Source organism: Odocoileus virginianus, chromosome 13 (assembly GCF_023699985.2).
Source record: "Odocoileus virginianus isolate 20LAN1187 ecotype Illinois chromosome 13, Ovbor_1.2, whole genome shotgun sequence".
Classification (NCBI taxonomy): domain Eukaryota; kingdom Metazoa; phylum Chordata; class Mammalia; order Artiodactyla; family Cervidae; genus Odocoileus; species Odocoileus virginianus.
The window spans coordinates 13,289,535-13,312,126 of NC_069686.1; the positions used below are offsets into that span (position 1 = coordinate 13,289,535).

The 22,592-nt window shown below is 35.1% G+C and overlaps 1 protein-coding gene across 1 annotated transcript in view; it reads right to left on the minus strand.

Moving 5' to 3' along the window:
- The window catches only part of AGPS (alkylglycerone phosphate synthase), a 138,537-nt gene that overhangs the window by 85,387 nt on the left and 30,558 nt on the right, over positions 1 to 22,592 (minus strand). The window contains exon 2 of the mRNA XM_070475984.1: positions 7,035 to 7,124. Coding sequence (XP_070332085.1) covers positions 7,035 to 7,124 — 90 coding nt within the window. The remainder of the gene's footprint in view (positions 1 to 7,034; positions 7,125 to 22,592) is intronic.

Here is a 22,592-nt window from a genome sequence, read left to right on the forward strand (position 1 = left end):
AAACGCCAGGGGAACTTGCACAGGCTGAAGGGAAGTGTAACACTAACTGTACTGTCTTCACAATGGAGTAAGTAACGACTGAAAGAGTAAACACGTGAGCAAATATGACTGACTGTTCTTGATTTCTTTAAAATGTGTATCACTTTTAAAAATTACAATACTGTATGATAAAGTGATAGAACTATAAATCATATCATGATGTGATAACCACAAACAGAACAGGGAATAGTAAATAAACCATATTTGCAAGGTGCTGGTATTTTACATAAAGTGCTACAAAACATTTAAAACACACAAAAGAACTCTACAGAGCAGGAACAATATGAAAAAAAATAGATCTGCTACTCAAATTTTGTTTCCTCTTATCTTCTAACCCAAATTCTATTTAAATAAGTTTATATGAATCATGAACATTATTTCACATACACAAAGAAGTCTAAACTGTATATATATGAGACTGATGCAGAAAACTCAAGTGCTTAGAGGGGTAACTTTTCAGTTTTAGAAATATTTATCAGAGATGGCAAAATATTAAGTGCTAGAAAGAAAGAGGTAAATATCCACCATCCAGTATCAGGGTTAGGGTTAGGTTTAGGGGTTAGTGGTTGGGGTTAGGATTAGGGTAGTAAAGAAGGCTGATGTGCAAACATAATATTCCAATGTGTTATAAAGCAGTAATAAAATAACCCTCAGAACAAATCAAAACAAATTTTAAAACATTTACTTTAAAATGGTCAAATTTTCATTTTAGTAAACAGGTATTATCATGTGCCAGGTATTGTTTTAAGTTTGTTATGTATATTAACTTATGATAATGTTATGAAGTTGATATAACTCCATTTTATAAAAAAAAGACACTAAGGCACAGAGATGTTACATAACTGAAGAGCTTAGGTAAAGTTAATTAACTTACTTAAGGTCACACAGCTAGTAAGCTACAAAACCAGGATATGAACCAGGTAATAAACAAGGGCAAATAAGTAATAAATAAGCCTCTGCTCTTCACTGCTACATGGTACTGCCTCTAGTTTGATTCTTTCTTACCACCATTCCAAGTCAGATCACTGGGATGATCTCATAAAATTCTTTTTTAATGAATATTTAGAAAAATCACAGTAGTTATATTTAGTAATTGTTTTCACTATAATGTTCTTACAACTTCTCCACTTCTAATATCCACTCCATGATGATGGGGCAGCCAAATAAAACTATACCATAGTTGTTTTATCTTTAATTTTATAAATATTTTACTTATAAAATATTGAAGTGTAACATACATACAAAAAATAACTATATAGCTTTTAGCAACTAGCCTCAGAAGTTTACTCTGACTTCACAAAGATGACCAAAAAGCGGGGAGGGAAGGAGTCAGTGGGTAATACATAAACTCTGTACTGAATATATGTTTATAATGCAGAACTCAATACTGAAAAAGCCAGGGGTGGGTCCTATCAAAAAGAATTTTCACTTCAAAGTGACCAAAAAAAAAAAAAAAACACTTATTCTGTCACATAATTTTAAAAGTTACACATTGGCTGAGTGAATGGCACTTATGATAATGTCATATTATATAATAAAAATATCTAAAATTCTCAAATAAATCTTATATAAAGGTTAGCATATTAGAATCTAGCTTAATCAACCCTACAAAGACATTTAATTTGAAAGCTGAACACATGAGCAGGAAAAATGCAACTTCTATCAGAAAGCCAAAAGTTCGTATCAATTGTTGAAACAAGGTGATTCTTTAACAGATCTTTCAGTTCAGTTCAACAGCTCAATCGTCCGACTTTTTGCGACCCCATGGACTGCAGCACGTCAGGCTTCCCTGTCCATCACCAACTCCTGGATCTTGCTAAAACTCAGGTCCATCAAGTTAAGTGATGCCATCCAACCTTTTCATCCTCTGTTTTCTCCTTCTCCTCCTGCCTTTAATCTTTCCCAGCATCAGGGTCTTTTCAAATGAGTCAGTTCTTCGCATCGGGTAGCTAAAGTATTGAAGTCTCAGCTTCAGCATCAGTCCTTCCAATGAATATTCAGGATTAATTCCCTTTAGGATGGACTGGTTGGATCTCCTTGCAGTCCAAGGGACTCTCAAGAGTCTTCTCCAACACCACAGTTCAAAAGCATCAATTCTTCAGTGCTCAGCTTTCTTTATAGTCCAACTCTCACATCCATACATGACCACTGGAAAATCCATAGCTTTAACTAGATGGATCTTTTTCGGCAAAGTAATGTCTCTGGTTTTTAATATGCTATCTAGGTTGGTCATAGCTTTTCTTCCAAGGAGCAGGCATCTTTTAATTTCATGGCTGCAGTCACCATCTGCAGTGATTTTGGAGCCCAAGAATAAAGCCTGTCACTGTTTCCATTGTTTCCCCAACTATTTGCCATGAAGTGATGGGACCGGATGCCATGCTCTTCATTTTTTGGATGTTGAGTTTTATGCCAGATTTTTCACTCTCCTCTCTCACCTTCATCAAGAGGCTCTTTATTTAGTACCTCTTCGCTTTCTGCCATAAGGGTGGTGTCATCTGCATATCTGAAGTTATTAATATTTTTCCTGGCAATCTTGATTCCAGCTTGTGCTTCATCCAGACTGGCATTTCACATGACATACTCTGCATACAAGTTAAATATACAAGGTGACAATATACAGCCTTGACAGACTCCTTTCTCAATTTGGAACCAGTCCATTGTTCCATGTCTGGTTCTAACTTTTGCTTCTTGACCTTCATACAGGTTTCTCAGGAAGTGGGCAAGGCTGTCTGGTATTCCCATCTCCTTAAGAACTTTCCACAGTTTGTTATGATCCACACAGTCAAAGGCTTTAGTGTAGTCAATGAAGCAGAAGTAGATGTTTTTCTAATTCTCTTGCTTTCTCTATGATCCAACAGATGTTGGCAATTTGATCTCTGGTTCCTCTGCCTTTTCTAAATACAGCTTGAACATCTGGAAGTCCTCAGTTCATATACTGTTGAAGCCAAGCTTAGAGAATTTTGAGCATTACTTTGCTAGCATGTAAGATGAGTGCAATTGTGCGGTAGTTTGAACATTCTTTGGCATTGCCTTTCTTTGGGATTGGAATGAAAACTAATCTTTTCCATTCCTGTGGCCACTGCTCAGTTTTCCAAATTTGCTGGCATACTGAGTGCAGCACTTTCACAGCATCGTCTTTTAGGATTTGAAATAGCTCAACTGGAATTCCATCACCTCCACTAGCTTTGTTCATAGTGATGCTTTCTAAGGCCCACTTGACTTCACATTCCAGGATGTCTGGCTCTAGGTGAGTGATCACACCATTGTGATTATCTGGGTCGTGAAGATCTTTTTTGTATAGTTCTTCTGTGTACTCTTGCCACCTTTTCTTAATATCTTCTGCTTCTGTTAGGTCCATACCATTTCTGTCGTTTACTGTGCCCATCTTTGTATGAAATATTTCCGTGGTATCTCTAATTCTCTTGAAGAGATCTCTAGTCTTCCGCATTCCATTATTTTCTTCTATTTCTATGCAATGATCACTTGGGAAGGCTTTCTTATCTCTCGTTGCTATTCTTTGAAACTCTGCATTCAGAATAGATCTTTACCATGACTGAAAATTGGTTTGAAAACTTTAAGAAATGGTTTTTGTTGTAAAATATAAGGGGAGATCAATTTATCACCTTTTCGTAAAATCAAAGTAGACTATATTATAAAAGATACAGAACCAGAGCAAACTTTCAAGACTAATGAAATCATTCTGTAATGGAAAGAAAACCCTGTGGACATAAATATCCAAGAAGGAAGTGCACATCAAGATTTAATGTGACTACAGTGGCTTGAGATTTCATAATTTTCTCTACTATTTGACTTTCCCTCTGAGGCCTCTCACATGTGAATATTGAGCCCACAATTAACAGTGATTTTGTTGTTTTTTTTTTCTTCTACTCAAAGTTAAAACTGACCAAAGTTATTGGCTTTTTACTTTGCTAGAACAAACTATCTTATGTTTACATACTGGTTTAAATTGTTATTTATGTGCAAATTGTCAAAATGTAAATTAAATATAAATGTTCATGCTTTAGAAAAAACAAAAGATTTAATGTGACTAAAGACAAAGTAACTCTCACTCTGGGGCAGTGCAGAAAGGCAGCAGAATATTAGTAGATGCAACCATCTATCCTGAGACTTAGAGTTCCACAACTGCTAACCAATTTTAAAACCTTTTATAATGAAATAAAACTTTAAAAATTATGCTACTGAAAATACAAAGTGCAGGAAACCCAAACAAATTCTATTTAATCACTAACTTATGCTTTGAAAGCTCCAATTAATGTATAAACCACCTTTAAAGTCAAAGAATAATGACACCTTTCAAAATTTTTAGTTTACAGAAATCTATAGCATTAGCTCTGAAGTATTGCCTTCTGCTACTTAGGAGGACTCAATTCATCTACATCTAGAAATAATAAGAATGGCAAGATTATAAATCTACAGGATTATAAACTGTCAAATTACAAATCTGTTCAGAAAATAGACTGTGTTCAGGGAAAATCTTATTTTCCCCTGACATCTATGAAAGCTCATAATTGTTTCTAAATTAATGGCTAGGTTTGAAATGCCAAAGTTAACCTCCCCAAAATATATACAGACAACCAACCATATTAACTCATAAAATTTTTCTACCTTTTTAATGTTCTTTGGATCAAAAATAGGGGAACCCCTATAAATTTTCATTGGGAGTCACTCAGTTTCTGGCACCTATGGATTCCCCTTTCTTTCTTTCCAGCTCTGTTATCTTTCTTTCCTGTGGTATTTTATCCATGTTTTCTATGTGGTTACAGAAGACAACCCTGGAGAAAGAAATGGCAACCCACTCCAGTACTCTTGCCTGGAAAATTCCATGGACGGAGAACCTGGCAGGCTAGAATCCATGGGGTCGCAGAGTTGGATACAACTGAGCGACTTCAGTTCCTTACTTATAGAAGGCAAAGGGTCAGTCCACTACAGTGCCAGAATAAAAGTCTTCACAAAGAATTTTAAAAACTGGCCTTACAATCTAGTATTATTAATACAAAATGGTGAATTGATACTGTTGATACTCAACCTTTCCAGTCAGAAATTTCGTTTTCTCTTTTAGGTATATCACAACCTTCTTATGCTTATGCCCTTTACCCCCTCTCTGGAACAATAGGAACTTTAGTCATAGAATATCTTTTTACAATATGACTAACTCTACTGTAGCAGTGTATAGAGTGTAGAAGGCTCCGGTAAAGTGATTCCAGAGGCTGTTAAGAGAATAAAATCAATACAATGGATAGTATGATACCTCACTAGCACAGTGTAACAGAAACAGTACAAGAATGAACCTTAAAAGCACTTCAGTTTTAGGCACAATTTCCCACTGCACAGGTGACCTCAAGTAAGCTGTTTAACCTCCCTGATTCTCAATCTCCTAGTTATTTCTAAGAATACATCACTACCCACTTAGGGTTATTTTAAGATAACTCAATAGGAACTCAATAAATAATAGCTATTATTATCTTAAAGAACATTTGTGTTTTCTAATAAAAAAAAAATTTAACCATTATCTCAAGGAGACTAGACTAGAGAAAGCTATGATTTAATTCAATCCAGTTTATTATTGTCTGTGCTAAAGTAATGGTACACCAAAATGGGAATTGAGTATTATTTAGTTATTTGGTTTTAGTTATTAAATAATTTAGGTAGTACATATTTAACCCTAGAGCATTTAAATTCCATCTTCATGTTCACAGAATTACCCTTTGAATAGTGGGTAACTCAGTGAGAAGCAAAGGTTACCTGTGCAGGCTCTGCCAGTCAGATGTACCTTGTTTTCTTCCCTTCTCCCTCAATGGACTTGGACTCAGGAGTCAACAGTGCAAAAGAAATGAAGCCTTTATGGAATGCATTCTGGTTGGAAGGGCAGCAGCACTCTTCCAAAATCCAAAGTCAACAGAAGAATTCTCTAATTCTACTACAACCTCGACAAAAATTTCTCTCATGACGATTGAATTCCCTCTGCTTTGAATTTATGCTCTCCAAACAATATATAAATTACAAATTTTGCTTTCTATGTATCTTAATATCAGAAAGGGCAATAACAAGCATTCTACACCACGAAAAAGAAATAATCCAATCATAAATGAATACACCAGGGTTCTAATTTTTTTTCTAATATCTTATGAGTGTTGCACATATGCCAGCTACCCACAATCTGATCCTTTCTGGAAAAACTGGCAAGTCAAGTGTCAGAACACCCAAAATAAAAGCCAGATTCCAAACTGTGGGTACAACGGTTCATACAGTAAGGTATAAATAGCTGTGACACTTTCTGTGATTAATCATTCACTTAACATACATACACTGCTAACATAAACCACTACAAAGCCACACTACTCCACAGAAGACAGGAGGTTTATGCTTTCAGTGGCACTGGGCACAAAGTCCCTATCTGCCCCTCACATACAGCGAAGATGATATGCCTTCAACATCCAAAGACAGAGAAACGAAGGTAGTATCTGAGAAGAGAGGAAGTTGGTTTTTCTAAGTTGAAAAGATTCACTTTTCCCCCCCTGAAGATTTTGTAAAGCCATCTCTACATGACAAGTTTTTACTGTGTTAGACATTATTCTACTGAAAATATAAACACCTGATCTTTAGATCCTGATTCAAAATACCTATAAAATGACACATTTGAGACAGTTAGAGAAAGGGAATGTGAAATGGATAACTAGATATTGTAAGATTTCTGTTATATTGAGGAGTATGATAATAGTATTATATAATTGGTTTCAAGGGATATATATACAAATATATAGAAGGGACATGACAATGTCAGAATTTGATACACAAAAGAAAAAGAAAAGCACTTATTACAAAATATTAGTGACTTCTAATCTAGGAATAAGCCATTATATTATCCTCTCTATTTTTATGTATGTCTATTATTTAATGTTATATTTTTTATTTATGTTTAAAATTTTTCATAGAGATAAGTAAAAGGAACAAAACAAAGAATAAACCAAAGTTACCTTTTCCCAGTCAACTCAATTTGTCCTTTCTTATTGAAGATGAACTTGGAATCATTATATCCCCATCCATTCCATTTCATAACTTCTTGCCTAGTAAGCAGAAAAATATATGAGATCTATGTTAAACATCTCAAAACTGAACAGTGCATCACTGACTATTAACTTTCACAATCATTTAACAGAAGACCTTATTCTACTAATATTATGTTGCCTTAAACAAAACAAATATATTAAAAATGTCTGTGCATGAATATTTCTATATACAGAATCACTGATGGGCAGCACCTGCTTCCTAAAGAGCTACAGCCACTAAATTTAATGCATAAAAAGCAAAAAGGAAGAAAGAACAATGGAAAATAATTTTTAAGAGTACACATATGCTTCATTTTGTACATGTTATTGAGTTTGCATTATATAATGGCCTATATGTAACTTCCCGTTCAAATTTCACTTGAACAGGAAACAAATTTCTGCATAAATTAGAAAAATCACTATTATTAATCTTCTGTTAGAATAAAAAATACCAATTTACAAAGTCATTTTCATCAAAATCAATGACTCACCCATCCAATTTTACACATTACAAAAGAATTAGACAGGCCTGGACCCATGTAGAACACAATAAGCAAACACATTGAAGTACTACATCAGCATTTAATACATATTTTAGCATGGTACCATAGTATACTCGGGTCACTGAAATAAACTAATGGTGAATCTTCTTATTGCAAATTCAGTGATGCAGTTTATGATGAAAATAGCTGAAGGAAACTCTTGTCTATGAATAAAGTTATTTGCTTCATTAAAATTTCAAAATACATCACAGGAAAAAACCTATGTGTGATGATGAACGTTAACTAGATTTATTATGGTGATAAATTCACAATATACACAAATACTGAAACACTACGTTGTGCACCTAAAACCAGTATAATGTTACATGTCAGTTTCACTTCAATTTTTTTTTAATTTCAAAATAAACAAAGATGTACTATTAAAGAGTATCCTAATTCTCCATAATTCTCAAGGAAGAAAATGACAGCTGACAAGCAAATCTTTTATTATAATCATAATTCTTTTCCTAATTCAAAGGCTTTTCAAACAAGTAGAATGCTAACACAATACAACTGAATGAAATACAGTCATTAATAGTGTAATGAAATTCCTGTCTATACATAAAATTAAGAAAAGCTAGGAATGCTGTCTTTAAAATTATAACTGTTATCAATAAAAACTACAGTCACTATACAAAAACATATAGTTTTTATTGATAACAGTTATAATTTTAAAGACAGCATTCCTAGTTTTTCTTAATTTTATGTATAAAAAACATCTTAAACAGTATCAAATCCAGAAATTAGATTTGCAGATGTGCCTGTTATAAACTATCACTCAATATTTTCTTCTTATTTCACAATTCTACCCCACTGTAAAGAGAGGTTTTTCAAGAGAGCTTTTAGAAAAAAATCTCTACAGAAAGATCTCATGACTACCATCATATGACTAATACATACTGGTTCTCTTAAGTTTATACAATGTAAAAACAGATTAGGTAATCATCCACTTTGCCTTTTTTAATGATTGCATTCTCTTCACTTTTATGAATATAACTTAGCTAGTATTTTTGTATTTCCATAAGAGAATACAGAGATTTTTAGCTAACATCTTTACTTAATATTTTATAATGTATGCATAAATTTTTATATATGAAATGATTATTTTATTAATGAATTTAAACATTTGTCAGGAAGTCTTCATGCTATAAAGCAGTAGTTTGGTATTACACAAAATAAATGCAAAAAGAGCAATATAGTCATCTTGCCTTGATATTACAACCACTAGCCATGGGAAATTATTTTACTACAGATGATGGATTTGGCATGTTAACACAGCTTAACAATAAACATCATTTTCCTTAAAAATTATACTTAGAATTTTAAAAAATTATCCCCAGATGGCCTCAAAGTAAAAAGCTAAATGTGATTACACGTGTTCATTCTTAATACTTCACAAGAAAAACGAATCAAGGTAAGCAGGAAATATCTGCTGCTGTATACTGAAAAATGAAGACATACTCAAGATTCTAGAAATGAAATTTTCAGTTAGGTAATATCCTAAAGAACTTCCAAGGTTTCAACTATAGGCTAAGGTAACTTTTTCTCTTTTTTCATTTCAATCAGAAATTCTACCTATGATATAGGACTACCATATTCATACCAATTTTTGGAGGCTTCCCTGAAGTTGAAATAAAGGCATCTGTAATGCATTTGTGCCTTAAAAAATAAATAAATAAATACAAGCCTATGTTGCTTAAATACTATATAATTAAAATCTATGTTAGCTCAAAACCAATCTTCTATTATTTTCAAAGTATCCCACATGTTAAATAAAAAGTAGGCAAATTTCCTAGGCTTCTGGTTTAAAACTTTTATACATATGTCCCTTCAAATGATTAATATTTCCTAAGACACACACAACTACGTGATTACCTTAAACTTTAAACTAACTTCTTATATAGAAGCATGTAATGAGTACACCGAAGGCCATTACAGTATTAACATTTTAAAAATTAAAGCAAAAGTTTACATAGTCATAGAATTCAAAAACTAAAAAGGTCCTCAGAAACTATCGAGTTCAACTGCCTATTTTTCAAATAAAGAAATGTGAGCCCCATGGAACATTCACCAAGATAGACCACATCTTGGGTCACAAATCAAACCTCAGTAAATTTAAGAAAATTGAAATCATATCAAGCATCTTCCTCTTGACCACAACACTATGCAACTAGATATCAATTACAAGAAAAAAACTGTAAGAAACACAAACACATGAAGATTACACAACACATTTCTAAATAACCAACAGGTTGCTGAAGAGATCAAAAGGGAAATCAAAACATTTCTAGAAACAAAATAACAACGAAAACAGGACAACTCAAAACCTATGGGATGCAGCAAAAGCAGTTCTAAGAAGGAAGTTTATAGCAATACAATCCTACCTCAAGAAACAAGAAAAACATCAAATAGACAACCTAACTTCACACCTAAAACAACTGGAAAAAGAAAAACAACAACAACAACAACAAAAATTAGTAGAAGGAAACAAATCATAAAGATCTGAGCAGAAATAAATGAAAAAGAAATGAAAGAAACAATAGTAAAGATTAATAAAACTAAAAGCTGGTTCTTTGCAGAGATAAACAAAATTGACAAGCCTTTAGCGAAACTCATCAAGAAAAAAAGAGAGAAGAATCAAATCAACAAAATTAGAAATGAAAAAGGAGAGGTTACAATGGACAATGGAGAAATACAAAGGATTATAAGAGACTATTATGAATAACTATATGGCAATAAAATGGATAACCTGAAAGAAATGGAGAGATGCTTAGAAAAGTTAGAACTTGAACTTAGAAAAGTTCAAGACTGAACCAGGAAGAAATAGAAATTATGAACTACCCAACACAAGCATTGAAATTGAAGCTGTGATCAAAAAACTCTCCCAAATAACAAAAGCCCAGGATCAGATGGCTTCACAGGAGAATTCTATCAAACATTTAGATAGAGCTAATACCTATCCTAAAACTCTTTCAAAAAATTGCAGAGAAAGGAACACTTCCAAACTCATTCTACGAGGCCGCCATCACCCTGACAACAAAACCTGACAAAGACAACACAAAGAAAGAAAACTACAGGCCAATATCACTGATGAACACAGATGCAAAAATCCTCAACAAAACTTTAGCAAACAGAATTCAGCAACTCATCAAAAAGCTCATACACCATGATCAAGTTGGATTTACTCCAGGAATGCAAGGATTCTTCAATTTATGCACATCAACCAATGTGATACACTATATTAACAAATTGAAAGATAAAAACTGTATGATCATATCACCAGATGCAGAGAAAGTCTTTGACAAAATTCAGCACCCATTTATGATTAAAATTCTTCAAAAAATGGGCACAGAAGGAACCTACCTCAACATAGTAAAGGCCTACAGCATGATAAGCCTACAGTAAACATTATTCTCAATGGTGAAACACTGAAATCATTCCCTCTAAGATCAGGAACAAGACAAGGGTGTCCACTTTCACCACTATTATTCAACATAGTTCTGGAAGTCCTAGCTATAGCAATCAGAGAAGAAAAAGAAATAAAAGGAATCCAGATCAGAAAAGAAGAAGTAAAGTTCTCACTGTTTGCAGATGACATGATACTGTACATATAAAACTCTAAAGATAGTATCAGAAAATTACTAGAGCTAATCAGTGAATTTAGCAAAGTTGCAGGATACAAAATCAATATACAGAAATCACTTCCATGTCTATATACTAACAATGAAAAATCAGAAAAATAAATTAAGGAATCAATTCCATTCACCATTGCAACAAAAGAATTAAATAGTAACTTAATAAGAATTTATTTATTCTTATTAACAAGAATTAATTACAATTATTTATTTATTAAAAATTAATAAGAATTGATGGTAAATTAATAATAATTAATAAGAATAAACAAACCTACAGAGACAAAAGAACTGTACACAGAAAATTATTGACATTAATGAAAAAAATCAAAGATGACATAAACAGATGGAGAGATATGCCATGTTCCTGGGTAGGAAGAATCAATCTTGTGAAAATGACTATACTACCAAATGCAATCTACAGATTCAATGTGATCCCTACCAAATTACCAACGGCATATTTCACAGAACTACAACAAAAATTTTCACACTTCATATGGAAACACAAAAGACCCAGAAGCCAAAGCAGTCTTGAGAAAGAAGAATGGAGCTGGAGGAATCAAGCTGCCTGACTTCAGACTATACGACAAAGCTACAGCCATCAAGACAGTATGGTACTGGCACAAAAACAGAAATACAGACCAATGGAACAAGACAGAAAGACCAGAAATAAACCCATGCACTTCTGGGTACCTTATTTTTTACAAAGGAGGCAGGAATATACAATGGGGCAAAGATAGCCTCTTCAATAAATGATACTGGGGAAAATGGACAGCTACATGTAAAAGAATGTAACTTCCTAACACCACACAGAAAGATAAACTCAAAATGGATTAAAGACCAGGCCCCCGGTTCCTATCTAAAGACTTCCTGAGACCAGACTGGCGGCCCACGCTGGGGCCGCGGAGGGGAAAAGCGCGCCGTACCCGGGGAGATTGCGCCCAAGCCTCTTGGCTGCCTGGGCCGCTCGCCGCGGAGGGAAAAGGCACGCTGCACCCGGGAGAGTACGCCCAATCCTCTGGCTGCCTGAACAGCTCAGGCCGGGGAAGGCACAAAACGCAGGCGCAACCGAATCTGCGCTTTTGTGGAGTACCCGAAAACTGGAACCGCACTCAACGCAGGGCCCGCTCCATATAGAGCAGCCGGGAGCCTGAGCAGTGTAGACGGGGAAAGCACAGACACCCGTGAGTGGGGCAAACCCAGTGTGGCTGGAACACGGTGAGTGCTATCCACACAGAGCGGTATCTGTCTGCAGTGCCCCGCCCTCCCCGTAGCAGGACTGATCTGAACTAGTGAACCTAAATAAGAGATCACCTCCGCCTGCCGGTGTCAGGGTGGAAATTAGACACCAAAGAGACGGCAAACAGAAGCCAAATAAACAAAGGGAACCGCTTCAGAAAGGACCGGTGCAACAGATTAAAATCCCTGAAGGTAACACCGACTACACCGGAAGGGGTCTACAGATATCAAGAAGTGTAAGCTGGAAAGAGGAGCTGTCTGAAATTGAACTGAACCTACACTGACCACAACAACTCCAGAGAAATTCCTAGATATATATGTACATATTTTTTTTCTATTTTAAAAAAAAATTTTTTTTCTTTCCTTTTTTTTTATTTTTTAGTTTTTCTCTTTTATTTTCTTTTATAATTCCCTATTACTCACCCATTACTCTTCAACTTTCATTTTCATATACTTTTACGATTTTTTAATTAGGGAAAAAAATTTTTTTTTCTTTTTTTTAATTCTTTTTCTTGTTTTTTCTCTCCTATTTCCTTTTAAAGTCCTCTAATACTCCTCTAGTATTCCCTAACTTTCATTTTCATTTCACTATAACCTTGCCAAAAAAAAAAAAGAGAGAGAGAAACCCTATTTTTAAACCAAACTTCATATACAGTTCTAAATTTTTTTTGTGTTTTTGTTTTTGTTTTTAAATATTGTATTTCAAAGAGTCTAACCTTTACACTAGATTTTCAATCTTTGTTTTTCAGTAGTATGTGATATAAATTTTGGTCATTTAAGAATCCAATATTCAGTTCCCATTTCTATTCAGGAGTGTGGTGATACTCTCCCACTTTTGACTCTCTGTTTTCTACCTCAGAACACCTCTATTTCCTCCATTCCCCTTCTCTTCCCAATCCAACTCTGTGAATCTTTGTGGGTGTCTGGGCTACGGAGAACACTTTGGGAACAGATAACTGCGTAGATCTGTCTCTCTCCTCTTGAGTCCCCTTTTTCTCCTCCTGCTCACCTCTATCTCCTTCCTCCCTCTCCTATTCTTCATGTAACTCTGTGAACCTCTCTGGTTGTCTCTCACGGTGGAGAATCTTTTCACCATTAATCTAGAAGTTTTATTATCAGTGCTGTATAGTTGGAGAAGTCTTGAGACTATTGGAAGAATAAAACTGAAATCCAGAGGCAGGAGACTTGAGCCCAAATCCTGAGAAAACCAGAAAACTCCTGACTACACGGAACATTAAGGAATAAGAGACCATCCAAAAGCTTCCATACCTACACCAAAACCAACCACCACCTAAGAGCCAATAAGCTCCAGTACAAGACATACCACGCAAATTCTTTAGCAACGCAGGAACATAGACCTGAGTGTCAACATACAGGCTCTCCAAAGTCACACCTAACACAGAGTCCCATCGCAAAACTCATTACTGGACACTCCATTGCACTCCAGAGAGAAGAAATCCAATTCCACGCACCAGAACGCTGACACAAGCTTCCCTAACCAGGAAACCTTGACAAGCCAATCGTCCAACCCCACCCACTGGGTGAAACCTCCACAATAAAAAGGAACCTCAGACCACAAGAATACAGAAAGCCCACTCCAGACACAGCAATCTAAACAAGATGAAAAGGCAGAGAAATACCCAACAGCTAAAGGAACATGAAAAAAGCCCACCAAGTCAAACAAAAGAGGAGGAGATAGGCAATCTACATGAAAAAGAATTTAGAATAATGATAATAAAAATGATCCAAAATCTTGAAAACAAAATGGAGTTACAAATAAATAGCCTGGAGACAAAGATTGAGAAGATGCAAGAAATGTTTAACAAGGACCTAGAAGAAATTTTTAAAAAGTCAATTAAAAATTAATAATGAAATAAATGAGATCAAAAACACTCTGGAGGGAACCATGAGTAGAATAACAGAGACAGAAGATAGGATAACTGAGGTAGAAGATAAAATGGTGGAAATAAATGAAGAGGAGAGGAAAAAAGAAAAAAGAATCAAAAGAAATGAGGACAACCTCAGGGACCTCTGGGACAATGTGAAACGCCCCAACATTCGAATCATAGGAGTCCCAGAAGAAGAAGACAAAAAGGCCGTGAGAAGTTACTCGAGGAGATAATAGCTGAAAACTTCCCTAAAATGGGGAAGGAAATAGCCAACCAAGTCCAAGAAACCCAGAGAGTCCAAAACAGGATAAACCCAAGACGAAACACCCCAAGACACATATTAATCAAATTAACAAAGATCAAACACAAAGAACAAATATTAAAAGCAGCAAGGGAGAAACAACAAATAACACACAAAGGGATTCCCATAAGGATAACAGCTGATCTATCAATAGAAACCCTTCAGGCCAGAAGGGAATGGCAGGACATACTTAAAGTAATGAAAGAGAATAACCTACAACCTAGATTACTCTACCCAGCAAGGATCTCATTCAGATATGAAGGAGAACTCAAAAGCTTTACAGACAAGCAAAAGCTGAGAGAATTCAGCACCACCAAACCAGCTCTTCAACAAATACTAAAGGATCTTCTCTAGACAGGAAACACAGAAAGGTGGTATAAACGTGAACCCCAAACAACAAAATAAATGGCAACGGGACCATACCTATCAATAATTACCTTAAATGTAAATGGGTTGAATGCCCCAACCAAAAGACAAAGGCTGGCTGAATGGATACAAAAGCAAGACCCCTATATATGCTGTCTACAAGAGACCCACCTCAAAGCAAGGGACACATACAGACTAAAAGTGAAGGGCTGGAAAAAAAATATTCCACGCAAACGGAAACCAAAAGAAAGCAGGAGTCGCAATACTCATATCAGATAAAATAGACTTTCAAATTAAGTCTGTGAAAAGAGACAAAGATGGACACTACATAATGATCAAAGGAGCAATCCAAGAAGATATAACAATTATAAATATATATGCACCCAACATAGGAGCACCGCAATATGTAAGGCAAACGCTAACGAGTATGAAAGAGGAAATTAATAGTAACACAATAATAGTAGGAGACTTTAATACCCCACTAACAACTATGGATAGATCAACTAAACAGAAAATGAACAAGGAAACACAAACTTTAACGGACACAATGGACCAGCTAGACCTAACTGACATCTATAGGTCGTTTCACCCCAAAACAATCAACTTCACCTTTTTCTCAAGTGCACACGGAATCTTCTCCAGAATAGATCACATCCTGGGCCATAAATCTAGTCTTGGTAAATTCAAAAAGATTGAAATCATTCCAGTCATCTTTTCTGACCACAGTGCAGTAAGATTAGATCTCAATTACAGGAAAAAAATTATTAAAAATTCAAACATATGGAGGCTAAACAACACGCTTCTGAATAACCAACAAATCATAGAAGAAATCAAAAAAGAAATAAAAATATGCATAGAAATGAATGAAAATGAAAACACAACAACCCAAAACCTATGGGACACTGTAAAAGCAGTGCTAAGCGGAAGGTTCACAGCATTACAGGCCTACCTCAAGAAACAAGAAAAAAGTCAAATAAACAACCTAACTCTACACCTAAAGCAACTAGAGAAGGAAGAAATGAAGAATCCCAGGGTTAGTAGAAGGAAAGAAATCTTAAAAATTAGGGCAGAAATAAATGCAAAAGAAACTAAAGAGATCATAGCAAAAATTAACAAAGCTAAAAGCTGGTTTTTTGAAAAAAATAAACAAAATTGACAAACCATTAGCAAGACTCATTAAGAAACAAAGGGAGAAGAACCAAATTAACAAAATTAGAAATGAAAATGGAGAGATCACAACAGACAACACTGAAATACAAAGGATCATAAGAGACTACTACCAGCAGCTCTATGCCAATAAAATGGACAACTTGGAAGAAATGGACAAGTTCTTAGAGAAGTATAACTTTCCAAAACTGAACCAGGAAGAAATAGAAGATATTAACAAAACGATCACAAGCAAGGAAATTGAAACTGTAATCAGAAATCTTCCAGCAAACAAAAGCCGAGGACCAGATGGCTTCACAGCTGAATTCTACCAAAAATTTAGAGAAGAGCTAACACCTATCTTACACAAACTCTTCCAGAAAATTGCAGAAGAAGGTAAACTTCCAAACTCATTCTATGAGGCCACCATCACCCTAATTCCAAAACCAGACAAAGATGCCACAAAAAAAGAAAACTACCGGCCAATATCACTGATGAACATAGATGCAAAAATCCTTAACAAAATTCTAGCAAACAGAATACAACAACATATTAAAAAAATCATACACCATGACCAAGTGGGCTTTATCCCAGGAATGCAAGGATTCTTTAATATCTGCAAATCAATCAATGTAATACACCACATTAACAAATTGAAAGATAAAAACCATATGATTATCTCAATAGATGCAGAAAAAGCCTTTGACAAAATTCAACATCCATTTATGATTAAAACTCTCCAGAAAGCAGGAATAGAAGGAACATACCTCAACATAATAAAAGCTATATATGACAAACCCACAGCAAGCATCACCCTCAATGGTGAAAAATTGAAAGCATTTCCCCTGAAATCAGGAACAAGACAAGGGTGCCCACTCTCACCACTACTATTCAACATAGTTTTGGAAGTGTTGGCCACAGCAATCAGGGCAGAAAAAGAAGTAAAAGGAATCCAGATAGGAAAAGAAGAAGTGAAACTCTCTCTGTTTGCAGATGACATGATCCTCTACATAGAAAACCCTAAAGACTCTACCAGAAAATTACTAGAGCTAATCAATGAATACAGTAAAGTTGCAGGATACAAAATTAACACACAGAAATCTCTTGCATTCCTATACACTAACAATGAGAAAACAGAGAAATTAAGGAAACAATACCATTCACCACTGCAACAAAAAGAATAAAATACTTAGGAGTATATCTACCTAAAGAAACAAAAGACCTATACATAGAAAACTATAAAACACTGATGAAAGAAATCAAAGAGGACACAAACAGATGGAGAAATATACCGTGTTCATGGATTGGAAGAATCAATATTGTCAAAATGGCTATACTACGCAAAGCAATCTATAGATTCAATGCAATCCCCATCAAACTACCAACGGTATTTTTCACAGAACTAGAACAAATAATTTCACAATTTGTATGGAAATACAAAAAACCTCAAATAGCCAAAGTAATCCTGAGAAAGAAGAATGGAACTGGAGGAATCAATCTGCCTGACTTCAGACTATACTACAAAGCCACAGTCATCAAGACAGTATGGTACTGGCACAAAGACAGAAATATAGATCAATGGAACAGAATAGAAAGCCCAGAGATAAATCCACGAACCTATGGTCACCTTATCTTCGACAAAGGAGGCAAGGATATACAATGGAAAAAAGATAACCTCTTTAACAAGTGGTGCTGGGAAAACTGGTCAACCACCTGTAAAAGAATGAAACTAGAACACTTTCTAACACCATATACAAAAATAAACTCAAAATGGATTAAAGATCTAAATGTAAGACCAGAAACTATAAAACTCCTAGAGGAGAACATAGGCAAAACCCTCTCTGACATAAATCACAGCAGGATCCTCTATGACCCACCTCCTAAAATATTGGAAATAAAAGCAAAAATAAACAAACAGCACCTAATGAAACTTAAAAGCTTTTGCACAACAAAGGAAACTATAAGCAAGGTGAAAAGACAGCCCTCAGATTGGGAGAAAATAATAGCAAACGAAGCAACAGACAAAGGATTAATCTCAAAAATATACAAGCAACTCCTCCAGCTCAACTCCAGAAAAATAAATGACCCAATCAAAAAATGGGCCAAAGAACTAAACAGACATTTCTCCAAGGAAGACATACAGATGGCTAACAAACACATGAAAAGATGCTCAACATCACTCATTATCAGAGAAATGCAAATCAAAACCACAATGAGGTACCATTATACGCCAGTCAGGATGGCTGCTATCCAAAAGTCTACAAGCAATAAATGCTGGAGAGGGTGTGGAGAAAAGGGAACCCTCTTACACTGTTGGTGGGAATGCAAATTAGTACAGCCGCTATGGAAAACAGTGTGGAGATTTCTTAAAAAGCTGGAAATAGAACTGCCATATGACCCAGCAATCCCACTTCTGGGCATACACACCAAGGAAACCAGATCTGAAAGAGACACGTGCACCCCAATGTTCATCGCAGCACTGTTTATAATAGCCAGGACATGGAAGCAACCCAGATGCCCATCAGCAGACGAATGGATGAGGAAGCTGTGGTACATATACACCATGGAATATTACTCAGCCATTAAAAAGAATTCATTTGAATCAGTTCTAATGAGATGGATGAAACTGGAGCCCATTATACAGAGCGAAGTAAGCCAGAAAGATAAAGACCATTACAGTATACTAACACATATATATGGACTTTAGAAAGATGGTAACGATAACCCTATATGCAAAACAGAAAAAGAGACTCAGATGTATGGAACAGACTTGTGGACTCTGGGAGAAGGCGAGGGTGGGATGTTTCAAGAGAATAGCATTGAAACATGTATATTATCTAGGGTGAAACAGATCACCAGCCCAGGTTGGGTGCATGAGACAAGTGCTTGGGCCTGGTACACTGGGAGGACCCAGAGGGATCGGGTGGAGAGGGAGGTGGGAGGGGGGACCGGGATGGGGAATACGTGTAAATCCATGGCTAATTCATTTCAATGTATGACAAAAACTACTGTAATGATGTAAAGTAATTAGCCTCCAACTAATAAAAATAAATGGAAAAAAAAAAAAGACCAGAAACTATAAAACTCTTAAGAGGAAAACATAGGCAGAACATGCAATGACATAAATCAAAGCGAGATCCTCTATGAGCCACCTCCTAGAGTAACAGAATAGAAACAAAAGTAAAGAAATGGGACCTGATTAAACTTAAAAGCTTTTTGCACAGCAAAGGAAACTATAAGCAAGATGAAAAGACAACCCTCAGAATGGGAGAAAATAATAGCAAATGAACAACTGACAAAGGATTAATTTCCAAAATATACAAGCAGCGCAAACAACTCAATGCCAGAAAATCAAACAACCCAATCAAAAAATGGGAAAAAGACTTAGACCTTTTCCCAAAGACATACAGACAGCTAACAAACACATGAAAAGATGCTCAAGATTGCTCATTATTAGAGAAATGCAAATCAAAACTACAATGAGGTATCACCTTACAACGGTCAGAATGACCCTTATTAAAAAGTCTACAAACAATAAATGCTGGAAAGAGTGTGGAGGAAAGGGAACGCTCTTGCACTATTGGTGGGAATGTAAATTGATACAGCTACTATGGAAGACGGTATGGAGATTCTTAAAAAAAATTAGGAATAAAATCACCACATGACCCAGCCATCCCATTCCTAGGCATATACCCCGAGGAAACCAAAACTGAAAAAGACATATGTATCCCACTGCTCACTACAGCTCTATTTACAATAACTAGAACATGGAAGCAACCTAGATGTCCATTGACAGATGAATGGATAAAGAAACTGTGGTACATAAACACAATGGAATATTACTCAGCCATAAAAAGGAACACATTTGAGTCAGTTCTGATGAGATGGATGAACCTAGGACCTATTATACAGAGTGAAGAGAGTCAGAAAGAGAAAGATAAATATCATATTCTAATGTATATATGGAATCTAGAAAAATGGTACTGAAGAATTTATTTACAGGACAGCAACAGAGAAACAGATATAGAAAACAGATTTATGGACATGGGGAGAGGGGAGGAGAGGGTGAGATATATGGAAAGAGCAACGGAGAAACTTACATTACCATATGTAAAACAGATAGCCAATGGGAATTTGCTTCATGGCTTGGGAAACTCAAACAGGGGCTCTGTATCAATCTAGAGGAGTGGGATGGGGCAGGAGATGGGAGGGAGGTTCAAAAGGGAGGGACTATATGTATGCTGATGGTTGATTCATGTAGAGATTGACAGAAAACAACAAAATTCTGTAAAGAAATTATCCTTCAATAAAAAAAAAATTTTTTTAAATGCATGCCCAGAGAAGAGCTCATGATTACACAGCTAAGTTAACTATGAGCATCAGAAAGTGAACTCTCACTCTTATTCTTCCTCTTCAGGCAAGTAATATTTGAAAACTACTAAGTCATGCTCTCAGGTAACCAAAATGGTTTAAAGGAACCTCTTCTTCATCTCATTAACATTTTTCTAAATACTATTACATGTTATTATTATAGTCATTCTTCTGCATTTGACCTAAAGGAAAACATTTAAAAAGTCAAAGAATCTGGATGTATTAGAACACCCAATGACTTATACTCTCTTTATCTGCTGGATAATGAATTCTGCCATTCAGAATAATGACTCCAAAGCACTAAAAAACTGAAATGGAGAATGATCAAAGAATCTTCAACTTTCCATAAGATTCAAATAAAAGAATTCAATTCTCAACTAACCACAGAGATCAATTAATCAGACTGATCTCTCAGACTTGCCAATTTTTAGAGCTAACTACAAATTTAATGTCTTCAAAATATTAGACCTCCCTCTCTGCCAAGAAAAAAGAAAAGCTGGATCGATTTTACTACACACACACCCACCCACACACACACAAATCCAATGTTTTACACATTGATATACTGGATCATAGTACTTCCCAGGTGGTGCAGTGGTAAAAAGTCTGCCTGCCAATGCAAGAGATGTCAGAGACGTGGGTTTGATTCCTGGGTTGAGAAGATCCCCTGGAGGAGGAAATGGCAACCCACTTCAATATTCTTGCCTGGAAAATTGCATGGATAGAGAAGCCTAGTGGGCTACAGTCCACGGGGTCGCACACAGTCAAAGATGACTGAGCACAAGCACACATATCTGACCACAGTACCGAACAGTGAAGAAGCACCTAGTATTAGCTAGCATAACAAAAGAAAAAGGAGACATTAAAATACCACCACATATACACAAGGTGGCAGTATTCTCCCGTGCTGTACACACTCAGTGATCTGCATTTCCTAATGCTGCTTCTGCAAAATTTTTAACTGAAATTTAGGGTTAGCATTATCTTTGTCAAAACCATACAATTCCTTCTTCATTCTCAAAATGGGAAGTTTTCATTTTTAAGTCTCTGTATAAACACAGATTAACAGTAACAGTCAGATTACTATTTCTCTATTAGTGATAAATTGCAACAATCTTGATATAAATGTATAGTTCCTATCATTAGTATTTCTAATCATGATAGTTTTCACTGGAAAATATGCTTTGAGCTATTTTTATTACATGTAAGCAACAAAAAAAAAGTTCAGCTAGCTTGATAACTAAAAATATATACATATATATATTCCCAATATAACTCCAATAATCAAAATTCTAATACAAGATTCTTCACTGCTCAGTTCAGATAAAAACCAAATTTTCCCTACATTTTCTAACTTAAACAATGAGAAAAAGATCATATGATCTCAGCTTTTGAAAAATAAAAACTAAAGTACAAAACTTAAGCCCCAATGCTGAATTTCTAACTAACCAAGCTCAGGATAAGTTAAATTCAAATTAATTCCACATGTATTATAATATGAAGAAGTTTAAAAATATTTTTTAATCTTTCAAGGGTTTTTCTAGTACTAGTTAAAATCCTTATCTGGTAATGTGTTTAATTATTTTAAAACCCAAATAATCTAAAGAAATCATGAAAGTGAAGTAAAAAAAAGTGTTGAGAAAGACATCAAGATTTAATAAATATTTCCCTGAAAAGATATGCTACCAAAAACACCTATAAATGAAACATATTCCTACTAGTTTCTCTTTTTTTTAATAAAAATCAGAAGTTATTTTACTTATGCAAGTTCAGTACATGATACAATTGGTTGATGAATATTCCTACTTTACACAGGATCTATATTCGGTGTAGGTAAAGATTATCTGTAACCTCTTTTATTCCTAGTAGCTTTTATTTTTAAAAAATTTGAAGCTGAGGTCCCACTAAAAATATAAAGGCCTAATGAGGGGAGAAATCTGCAGAACACCATTTACTTGTAAATTTAATTTAAAATGTATATAATTTAAAACACATTTAAA